This window comes from Vigna radiata, chromosome 8 (assembly GCF_000741045.1).
Source record: "Vigna radiata var. radiata cultivar VC1973A chromosome 8, Vradiata_ver6, whole genome shotgun sequence".
NCBI classification, from domain to species: domain Eukaryota; kingdom Viridiplantae; phylum Streptophyta; class Magnoliopsida; order Fabales; family Fabaceae; genus Vigna; species Vigna radiata.
In genome coordinates this window covers 35545966-35556892 of record NC_028358.1, presented here as the reverse complement: position 1 = coordinate 35556892, position 10927 = coordinate 35545966, and the positions used below count along the sequence as shown (strand labels likewise).

Sequence of the window (10927 nt, the reverse complement as noted above, 5' to 3'; positions counted from 1 at the left end):
TTGATGACTTAATAACTCTTTACTGTATGAAATGTCATTCATTCTTTGAAACCCACAACTTCAAACTCATCTCATCTTAAATTTAAACCAAACAACATAAATAAATTATAAATTGTGATGAAGGCTTTGGTAGTGAGCACAGGGTCCACACGCATTTGAATGAACTGGAACTTACCACTTTCTTCATATATTTGATGTTAATGGTTGTGTTTGTGCATAATGATGAAGAAGGCATAAAGCAAGTGACTACGAGAATTCTCTTTTTCTGGGATTCAACGCCCACAAAGGAAACTTTGAAACCTCAATGTATTATACAATCACGCAATGCTACACCAAACTTAACACAAGGAAGCTTCAAGAATTTGATTCCTCGACCCTTCAAGTCACTTATGTTATGTTTTTATCTTTCATAAAAAAGTTTATATTTTGTTAAGACAGAGGACTATCTTTATTCTTGATACCAATAATATATTTATAAAATATGTCACAGACATACCTTTTAGTTATATTAATTATTCATTAATATAATATATTTATACAATATAATCTGTGAATCACTCATAAATAATATATATTTATCTTTGATATAGTCATTAAATATATTTATTCACTATTAATAATATCCATCTTACTTCATTCACTTATCGGAGAATTATCGGTCGGTGCAGATGACATTCCCTTAAACGGTCGGCTATCCAAATACAATACACCTAGGTTCCTTGCTCTTACTCTAACACAACTTTCACAATTCATAGATATTTTCATATTGCAATCATCATTTAAGGTTTTGAGATTTTCTTTAAGAAGCACTTATAAACATTTCATAAAGGTTGAGAATTTTTTAACAGCATCAACATCTTTTAACATTTTCACACCATTTCTCTCTATCAGATCATTTATATTTTCATATTTCATTCCTTTTTCCATTCTCAACAAGTTTATCTCTTACTAACAAAAACACCGTCGATATTTAGAAGCTTTCATTTTGCTAGTGTTTCTTAAATAAGGCGGCACAACTTTTCCGTACTCTTTTTATAGCCTTCTGCCTCAGCCGCTGAGGGAGGACCACTACAGATTTCCTTATCTTGTAATTTGTATACAATTTAAACATTTTTCTTATATATATTTTTTGTTTTATATTGTTATTCATTTTATTTCTCTTACATCAAGCGTGTGAATATTACAGAGAAGAAAGGTTGAGAGAGGTTTAATGTTTAAGAAATGGAGGATCTAGAAGAATTCCGTTGTAAAGTAAATTCACAGTGGGCACAGCTTTAATTTTAGGCAACGGGTTTTCAGTGGCTGCCCTCTACAATACTATTTCAATCACAAACAGCAAACAGTTCATTGAATCACAATAAATAACAATTAAGTTTCAACCCATATTACATTAATGCAATTTAATTTATTACCACTCCAAATTTTGATAAATTTCATGTTTTGCAACAAAATCTAGAAGCTTTCTTTCACTTTTATGATTTGTTGATCGATTAATCTGCATGGTTTAAGAAGAATCAATACAAAACGGAAGAAAGAAGCATAAAGAAAGGGAGGAGAAGAGAAAGATGGATGCAGTGTTTCATAATTTTTTGTATATTCTGGTGAGGTCAGAGAGAGAGAGAAAAGGGTTTGATCTTTGGTTAAGTAAAAGTGAAATTAGAGATTCTATAATTTCGGCGACTAGAAAAGCTAGTTTTATGGAAGTGATTCATGATTGCCTCAAACCAACAGAAATAAATAAGATCAGTTGCAACGCCGCCCAATGAATTAATCAGTAATAAATAAACAATGGGGTGAAGACTGAAATGAACAAGAGCAGAATAAATAAATGGTGGCAGACCAATAAAGAAAGTAACCGCAAAAGGGAAGGAAGAATGAGAATGTGTGGCACTGTGGTGTCATGTGAGTAACAGTGCAGTGCAGCTCACTGTTGAAGCCTTCAATGGTCAATTGCTGGGGTCAATAGGCATGCTAAGGTATATATGTACTTCACCAAGTGCCACGTTAGTCACCCAATTTCTCTCTCCATCACATGCATGGAAAATATATAAAATTGAAAGGTTCAGAATGAGAAATGGAGAAAAGGAAAAGTGAAAGGGAAAATGGTAATATCTGAATATGTGCAAGTGGCATAGCAGCACCTTTGGCTTTAGTGGAGTCACATAGCTATCATGCGTACCAGCTCATGACTCTCTTAAGTCTATGCTAAAACTGCTATGCTTCTTTCCTTAGTTTCTCTATCTATGTTGGAATTCTTTGGCTATACTCTTGGCCAAGAAGATGCACAAACAACTAAGTGGGGCCTACATCAGCATCCTTATTTTATTTTTCTGTCAATTTGTCAAGTGAAGAATCGCAGACTCCTTTCTCTCCTCAATGCACCCATTTTCAACCATCGAACGTGTCCTGTGAAACCAAACCCCGCGTTCTCTGGTCTTCACTTCATCACCTTTGTTTTGGCTTGGTTTTTGGTGTGGTTGGTTTTTCTCTCTTTTTCTTCCCTCTTTCTCTCTCTACAATGGTGTCAAATGAAAATACAACTGCACCCTTTTGTTGAAAGATTATAAAAACTCAATCTTTGGAATCATTACATTGGGTGGTGGTTGGTTTCTGATTTTCCTTCCCCCATGTGCTGACTTGGCTTTCTTCGCCTTGCTTTGTTTTCTCTGTCTATTCGGGTCTATTGGCTCTCCTCTTTATCTGGTTTTGGGGTTGAAAAACTCAGCTTTTGAGGATTGAAAGAGTTCTCTTCTGCCTTACTGCTACTGGGTTTGTGTTCATTTCGTTGAGGAGTTCTTGCCCCTTCTCGGATCCAGCTTCATCTGGTAATAAAAAAGTTAATATTTTCATTATTATATTATTATCATGTTATTTGCTTTTTGTACTTTTTTTTTCCTCTATTGATTTTATTTATTTATTACCGGAGCACTTTTCGGGGTTCTGCTGCTATGGGTTTAGTTGGTTTCTGTTGTTAGACGTTGATTGACTATGTGTTTTGGGTTTGAAGATTGTTAGATGAGGAAAGTTTGAAGCTTCCTATTTTCTTCATCTTTACACATTTTAAAGGCTCCTCTTTGTTTGTTTAGTACTGAATATTAGATGGTGCAAGTGTATTTGTTTCCTTAACAACTGTTTGTTGGATAACTTATAGGATTTTTCTAAACATGTTGTAATCTGGACGTGAATGGATTTCTGGTTTTTCCGTACTGTTCATCTTTCATGTTTGACTAATTTTCAGAAGTTGCTTGTCATATACACAGAAGACTTGCATAACTTTTGGTTTTCATAGGGATCACTTACGTTGACTCTTTAAGCAAAACTGCTACTTACAGATTCAATATTTCTGGTTTTCTGTATTCTTTCAGGTCATTGATAGTATTATATAATAATAATTAGTTTATAGTTGAAGGAAGGTGATGATGGGAGAAGGGTCGAACTATTAATCAATCCTGCATAGTAGAGGTGGAGAAGATGGAAAACACAGGCCTATGGATTCAGAAAGAGGGCCACAGAAGAAAATGTTCATTGCTTGGAATATTGAATGATAGGGAAATGTCAGAAGAAGACTCTTCAAAAACACAGTTAAAGAAGTTGATTAAAAGATCAAACTCTCAAAGGGCAATAGCTGTAAATGCTATCCAATCACAAATTAGCAAATTTTTCTTCAAAGATTTATTCTTTCGACGAGTCCATGGATTGGACAGTAGGATTCCAAAGCATGTGGTGAGTGTGGACGAGAAATACGTTCGACGCTGCCTTGAATTTATACACAACACTGCGTTAAGAGCCACTAACATGGAGACTTTATCAGAAAGCTTGAACACAGCTAAATTTTTTGGTGGAAATGCATATGGTTCAGGGCATTTTGTCTTTGAATGTCCTATGGGTAGTGAAACTGGGAGAGTAGTTATAGGTGCTGATACTGGGGATCGGTGGACTTTAGGTACAATAATGGGAACCAAGAGTATGATAAATATATTGAATAGCTCACTTCTTAAGCAATTTGGTACTGCACATAGAAGTGACAATTTGAACAGGATGAACTTTTCTGATCCTGAAGGATTGGTATGCTATGATTTTATGGACTCTCCTACTGATTTACCCATCACTTCATTGTATAAATTAGAAAAGGACAAACAAAGTCATAAATATGGCTCCATTTCTGTTCATAAAAGGCTTGTTTCCACTTCTAGCACAACCTCTACTTGTTCTGATCGATTCTCTTCAGCTTCTTCTACTCTATCTCAGGGAATGATCCAATGTACATGGAAGCATGGGATTCCTCATTTTGTTTTTTCTGCAGATGATAAGAAGGAGGTCTATGTGGCAAAATCGAGGAAGGTAAACTCAACCGATAACAAGGCTTTGGACAATGTGTATGAGTTTCATATGAACAAGGGTGGCCAAAAGGGTCACGAGATTCCCGACAGGGATTTGCCATTTGTTGGGAAGATGCATGTATCAACAAGTTTCACCCTTTGCCCGAACAATTGTAGAATAAGGGAGACAGAGTTTACATTGTTCCTTAACGTTGAAATCAACGACAGAGAAATGTCAACCTCAGAGCATTCTCACAGGAAGAACAAGGGGCTGTCAAAGAAGGTGTCACAAGTTTTTAGAACTAGTCCATCATCAAAACGCAGAACACTCTCAAAGTTTGGTGGGTCAAGTTCCATGACTGAGAGTTGTCCGTGGGAGCCTAATGCTCTTGGTGGGACCAATTTATTAGAGACCGACACTCCAAATTCTGAGATGGCTGCCATTGTTGTGAAAAGCCACCTTCCTAGTAAACGACCAGAGAAAGTAAGAGGGGGTTGGGGTTTAAAGTTTCTTAACAAATCTGGTGGAGATCAAGTCACAGTGCCTTCTGAAAGTTGTGATAAAAATAATGGGGACTGTTCAACTAGCATGAGCATTCTGATTCCTGCAGGCTTTCATGGTGGGCCAAGAACCAGAAATGGTGGGCCATCCAGTCTGATAGAGAGATGGAGATCTGGTGGCCACTGTGACTGTGGTGGTTGGGATGAGGGTTGCCCTCTGACAGTACTTGAGAGAAGATCTAACAAAGCTGAGCTTTTGTCTAAAATAGATACACAATACGAGTGCAAGTCAGTTGATTTGGTTACTCAGGTCTGTTTATATATCCCTTGTTCTATTTTTCTTCTTTCTCTTTTATGTTTTTCTTTTATTCACAAGCCATCATGACATTTCTGACATCTCAATTCTGCTGACACTACAGAGTTTATCTATCATTTGTTTTCTCTTTTCTGTTCAAACAATGTTAGTGATCTTATATATGATTGGGGAAGGGCAATGAATGTGGGAGCTGTAAATATTGGTTTTTGATAAACAGTGTTTTTTCCTGTTTGTGCATTTCTCCACAAAGTCTCAAATTTTAGACATCCTTGCATCTGCAATTGTGTATTTGCTTTCTGTTCTTATTGAACAATTAATTTGTTTTTTTTTTTAATCATAGCCTTCAAATTTCAGGGTTCAAACGATTTCGGCCCCACCTTGAGGATGGTAAATGTTCATGATGGTCTGTATTATATTCATTTTCATCCACCTCTGTCTGCACTACAGTCTTTCTCCATTGCTGTGGCAATAATTCATGCTCAAAGTCCTACTCTTCAGCCAAATCTTGCACAGGAGCTGTCATAACTAAAGTTAGATACGAGGTTATTTAGCAGTGATCATTCTCTTACTGTATTATAAGAAGTGAAGAGAAGATTTAGGGGATTTATACATCAATCAGGTTTTCATTATATGTGTAGGGTTGTAATTTTAATACAGTCAGATGTTATCTTATTTAGGAGGATTAGTTCTGTTTGTCTTTTCTCACAATTCATAGTTTGTAACCATCTTTCTCCTCATTCTTTTTGTTGAAGAGGATTGATTGTAAAAGGGTTGTTGCAGAATATTGGTAAATTATAGCATTGAGATTGAGCTTGTTATAGTTGTTAATGAGAAGGAAATATCCAATTTTTACTCATATAGCAACACATATGTTCCATGACTGTTACATATCAATATCTTCTTGTATGTGAATAATTTGATTTTGCTTTTGAATTCACACTTCAATTTTGATTTACCATGCTGAAAATACACCTCCCTTCAATTGAACATGAACATGAATACTTCTTGACATTATATTTGTCTTACTATTCTTGTAAGGTGGTAACAGAAGGCTATCGCAAAAGATGATCCTGCATAATTAAAATGTGATCTGAAAGTTGATAAGAACAATATTTTTGGCATAAATTAGAGAGTCTATTTAGATGACAGTGAACACTTAAACCCTTTTTTTCATGTGAATCATATTGCACCCAAAGGTTAGCTTGAAAAGGCAGATCTTATTTTGTTGTGGCTGTGGATGTTTTTGTTTGTTTGTGCCATGTTTCCACCATGCTAACAAATATCTGTGTTTATTAACAATTAATAGAACAACTTCGTCAAAGATCACTCAATTAAATTAATGAAGTTTTTAGTCAAGTCTGATGTAATTAAAAAATAATAATTAAATTGTTTGGCCATGGTAAAAAATAATCCAAGATTTAAAAGTCTGACCTTACGCATTTTGATGCCAAATTTAAGCATGTTGGAAGTCATTACGGGTCATTATCCCACTACATATTTTGAATTATATTAATTAGAGTTTTATTTTGTATGTATGTGTAAATAAACGGTAATATGAAATCGATATGATTGAAACATATGGAAGTTTGTGGCTTCAAGAGGCATCTTATGGCATATCCCCTCGTAATTGACGTTACTCTTTAAGTTAAGGGTTTTATGAAAGTTTGTATAAAACTATATGCACCCATTTGACCGTTTTCAGTTTTATTTTATCTACTGCAGAATATAAAAGGTTTTCCAGATCTACTTATGCTCATGTTTTTGTCAAGATATGTTTGTTTTTCTTATAACCATTAGACGTGTAAGAAAAAAGATGTATGTTGTGATAGAACTTATAGCCTGATGAATTAAGTTACGGAATAAATTTGACTTATTTATTCGAAACCCCAAATATCTAAGAAATTGAACTCATTAATGAAAACCCAAAAATTGCCCAAAAGATGCAATGTTTTTTATTCTGCGAACTTCTCCAAAATAAGGAGTGTGTAACGTCCATCTTTGTCATTCATTCTCAAATTCTCAAAGGTTCAGAGATGATAAATAGCACCTAATTTTTTGATTTTAAAAGAATATGGTAGGTATCATCTCTGGTTGTAAATGTCATTATTTGTTGAAACAAAACAATTATTGCACGAGTGAAATGCAATAATTTTATTTGTCCTTTTTCCATTTTACTCTATTTTACCATGTTATCACCAAAATAAAAAGTTAATAATATGTTGACAATTTTATGTTGCGATGAGAGAGACCAAATTATGAAAGGACAGAAGTATCACATTAGCTTGGTACTTGGTTTACTGTTGAAATAGAGAGGGTTCTCCGTGTTTGTACCTACACTTGTAAGGCTGTAATGGATATATGGTCATTACCAGTAAACGCAATAAAATATTATGTGTTTCAAGCACTTAAATCAGTTTTTCCAACTAAACACAACTCTGTCACTAACAACAGTGGAATAGTTTTTCGAACTTCATACCAACTCAAGTAGATATCAGTGCCTTCTAGCTTGCTGTTTTACAACTAATTTAACTGAACACTAGATCAGTAAAAATTTACCGGGACCTTATGACCTGCTGATTCGATAATGAGGTTGTGGCTGCAAACAGGATAAAAACATGAGACGAACTCAAGAACTAACTTTTTTCTGCATAACCTTTATGTTGTTAATAAAGCTTATTGAAAGAAGTTTTAAAAGTGATAAGAATGTTAAATCTGACTTTATAATTTTAATCAGACATAGGGAATGCAAGGGAGGAATTAGAATTTTAGATATGATAAGTCAAGACAAATAAACTCTAAAGAAAGAACTTCTTATACGTCGCCCTATATCCGGGCGTAGAAAGAATTATCCACTTTTTTCTCTCTCGGTTCATAAGAACCTAAAACTGATGACAGCAGACTAAAGTCCACCAGTTCACTCTACTAAGTGTTCCTATAAACCCATTCTAATCACAAAAAGATATTTCCATGTGAACGATTGCATTCGTCAATTCAAAGCAATAATTAAAAAATTGAAAATTCATATCCATCAATTTTAATTAGAGTACACAACGATTAAACTATACAAATACAAGTGATAATTCTTTTGCCCCAACCATATTAAAACTTTCCATTCTAAATAGAGATTTGTCTTCTAAATCCCACTCTGCAGATATATGTATGTTCTTGCAAAAGCAAACATCAAAGATCATCTCCATTATTCTCAGCTTTCACCTTTAACTAAATTATTAATAAGTGAAGTGCTTCTGAATGTCCAAGGGGTTAAAGGGACAAACTAAAGTAGTCGCTTACAAACAACGAAGAGATTCACAATATTCTATATAAATTTGGTTAAAAAAATACTAAGTAGAGGAAAATTTACTTTACCCTTTCCACGAGAAAGACTTCGGTGGACATAACCCAAACATGACATCTTTGTGTTGGATACATTCAACAAGAAAGTGATATCTCATTAAAAATAACATCATATTAAAGAGAAGCCACCATGCCTCCAGGTACAAAGATTTATGTTCTATAATGGCTGTGCTAATTTTGTGGTAACTAATGGCAACCTCCGATGAAACACAGTGGTTCTTCCAACGAAAACCAAATCTTTTAGTTTACTTTTTGGCACCATCTTTCAAGCTATTGCTCACTGTAGTTAATTCGTCATGATACTGATAAACAAGAGTTTGTCCAAAATTTATACTAAGAAAAATAATTTCTCCTCCTACACCGCATGAAATCCCCGTTCTACTTCTTACCTTAAAATCAGAGGTGGGATTTTCGACAGAAATCTAAACTTGTCCTTTGCTATCTAAAATTACATAATCTAATATTTCTGAAAACAGTTATATGAATAAAATAGAAAACTTGAGCCATTTATTCAATAAATGAAAAGAAATCTGTCAGAAGTCACATTCTTGGACCTGCTAGATACTTGTATAGCATCTGTGAATTGAAGAACAAATATCAGGATAAAAAAGTATGACCCACATTTCGTAACACAGGTGTAAACAATAAAGCACTTAAATCCTTCGACCATTAAGTAATGAAATGAAACTCAACTAATTCATTCTAGATAATATGAACAAAGACTCTTCACTTATATCAAACTTGATCAATCTTGTTATCATTACATTTGCATTCTAGATAGCAAGACTTCTCTTAGGCATTTCATCAAACGGATTCACATCACTTCAAAATTGCTCGTTTCTAAATATGATTTGATCATGACATTGCAGGAGGAATACCCAGAAATTAATATAAAGGAATGAAGTTGGCAGTTGTTTCAATGTCTAATATATTTAGAAACATAATGAAGCATCAAGCCACATCCGACATCAAGAGCTCGTTGAATGGAAGACAGGTCTAGGTGGTGACGGGACTATTCTTTTTTTCTTCCAACGGAGTCTAGACGAAGAGAAGAGATGGTGTGAAGAGATAGATACAGGCCACACAGAGAGTAGAAACAAGCCACCCAAGTTTGATTACTTTTATGACATTGAAGGTGGGATCTTATCTAAAGACTCAACAACACATTCAAATTTGGAACCAACGAAAACGTGAAAGATCACATCACATTTAGGTTAGTGTCCATCCAAGTCTTTCTCCCCTTTCCTATCTCAACATCCTCCATAAATATTCCTTTCAAATTTCAAGAGGCACGGAATGAAAGCCACATTTAGACCTCAAGTCAGTAAACAAAAAAAAAAAAAAAAACAGCAACCAGCAACCAGCACCTAATGGGACAAATCCCATCTGCATTTCAATATATATATATATATATATATATATATATATATATATATATATATATATATATATATATATTCCTTTTGCAATAATTCTGAACTCCAGAGTAAAAATAATGGGATGGATAAAGCATTAAACCACAGTACCAAAACTCAGTATTCAGTATACACACACTCACGCACACATTTCACTGAGTAAATGCAAGCAAGCACCTGCTAGGAGGACTGGGAAGAAAGTTTGAGGCATTCACTCTGGCATCTCCTAAGACAAATGTCATTCCAATTTGGCACTTGATGTTGGTTGACACAAACAGTGCGGGCACAGGCATCAGCACATGCATCAAGATCGGAAACACCACAAACTGTGACGCATGTATCGGGAATGGGGTCTTTGGAGAAGGAGCCAACCTTCTTGAGCATCCTCTTGGATGTGCAGACCCTCTCACACACGAAAATTTCATCAGAACTCCTTTCCCTCCCTCGAGCACTCTTCAGCCGCTGCTCCTCTGCGTGCCGTTTCTTCATCCGAAACGCTTGCCCTGCAACCACCACAGGGATCGCCGCCCCCAAAAGCGACCACCAGATTTCAACCATTTCTCACACACAAAGAACGAACAAATTCTCCTCCTCTTCTTCTAGTTCACATACTGCACACTCGCAACCACAAGTTACAGAGTTTCAATCGTTAGTAATTATTGTTAATCGTATACATTAAGCAAACCCTAGACACGCGCGCGCGAAGCGAAACAGAGATAACACTGTAATGTGTTGAAATGCAATCGGAAAAGAATGAAAAATGGAGTTCATATTATGCAACGAACTGAATAAAGAGGATGCGAATTCGAAAGTGTGTGGATTTGTCTAAGTGAGGAAATCAAAGGGTGAAAGAGAGTATTGCATTTACCGGCGGCGGAGAAGAGCAGCGGAGACAGCGAGGCGTTGCTTCTACGGCGTAAAACCCTCACTCCACTACTTTTTCACAACAATGACCAATTGGTATATAGGTTTCTTGGGGTTTTTCCTCCAAGATTAGAAAAAGAATATTCGTTTACTTTCCA

At 35.3% G+C, this 10927-nt stretch overlaps 2 protein-coding genes across 6 annotated transcripts; one reads left to right on the top strand and one right to left on the bottom strand.

Annotated features, from left to right (window-relative positions):
- Positions 1–1745: 1745 nt before the first annotated feature.
- LOC106772599 lies at positions 1746–6000 on the top strand. The gene is made up of 3 exons (XM_022785329.1): positions 1746–2825; positions 3366–5130; positions 5491–6000. Exons 2-3 carry the CDS (start codon positions 3472–3474, stop codon positions 5659–5661), a joined length of 1830 nt encoding a protein of 609 aa, XP_022641050.1. The 5' UTR covers positions 1746–2825; positions 3366–3471; the 3' UTR covers positions 5662–6000.
- Positions 6001–7493: 1493 nt separating this feature from the next.
- Positions 7494–10927, bottom strand: LOC106771069 (uncharacterized protein At5g64816). 5 transcript variants are annotated; one of them, XM_022785325.1, is made up of 3 exons: positions 10774–10927; positions 10083–10516; positions 7494–7732 (listed from the first exon to the last, which is right to left on the bottom strand). In XM_022785325.1, the coding sequence occupies exon 2, from the start codon at positions 10461–10463 to the stop codon at positions 10086–10088; it is 378 nt and encodes a 125-aa protein (XP_022641046.1). In that variant the 5' UTR covers positions 10464–10516; positions 10774–10927; the 3' UTR covers positions 7494–7732; positions 10083–10085. The 5 variants fall into 5 exon arrangements, with proteins under 5 accessions (XP_022641046.1, XP_022641047.1, XP_022641048.1 ...); XM_022785326.1 differs by lacking the exon at positions 7494–7732 and adding an exon at positions 8140–9066; XM_022785327.1 differs by lacking the exon at positions 7494–7732 and adding an exon at positions 9170–9528.

Excerpts from the sequence above, each read along its gene's own strand:
- LOC106771069 (XM_022785325.1), bottom strand. The coding sequence starts at position 10,463 with ATGGTTGAAATCTGGTGGTCGCTTTTGGGGGCGGCGATCCCTGTGGTG.
- LOC106772599 (XM_022785329.1), top strand. The coding sequence starts at position 3,472 with ATGGAAAACACAGGCCTATGGATTCAGAAAGAGGGCCACAGAAGAAAA. Across the intron at positions 5,131-5,490 it reads CAGTTGATTTGGTTACTCAG|GGTTCAAACGATTTCGGCCC; the intron begins GTCTGTTTATAT and ends TTCAAATTTCAG.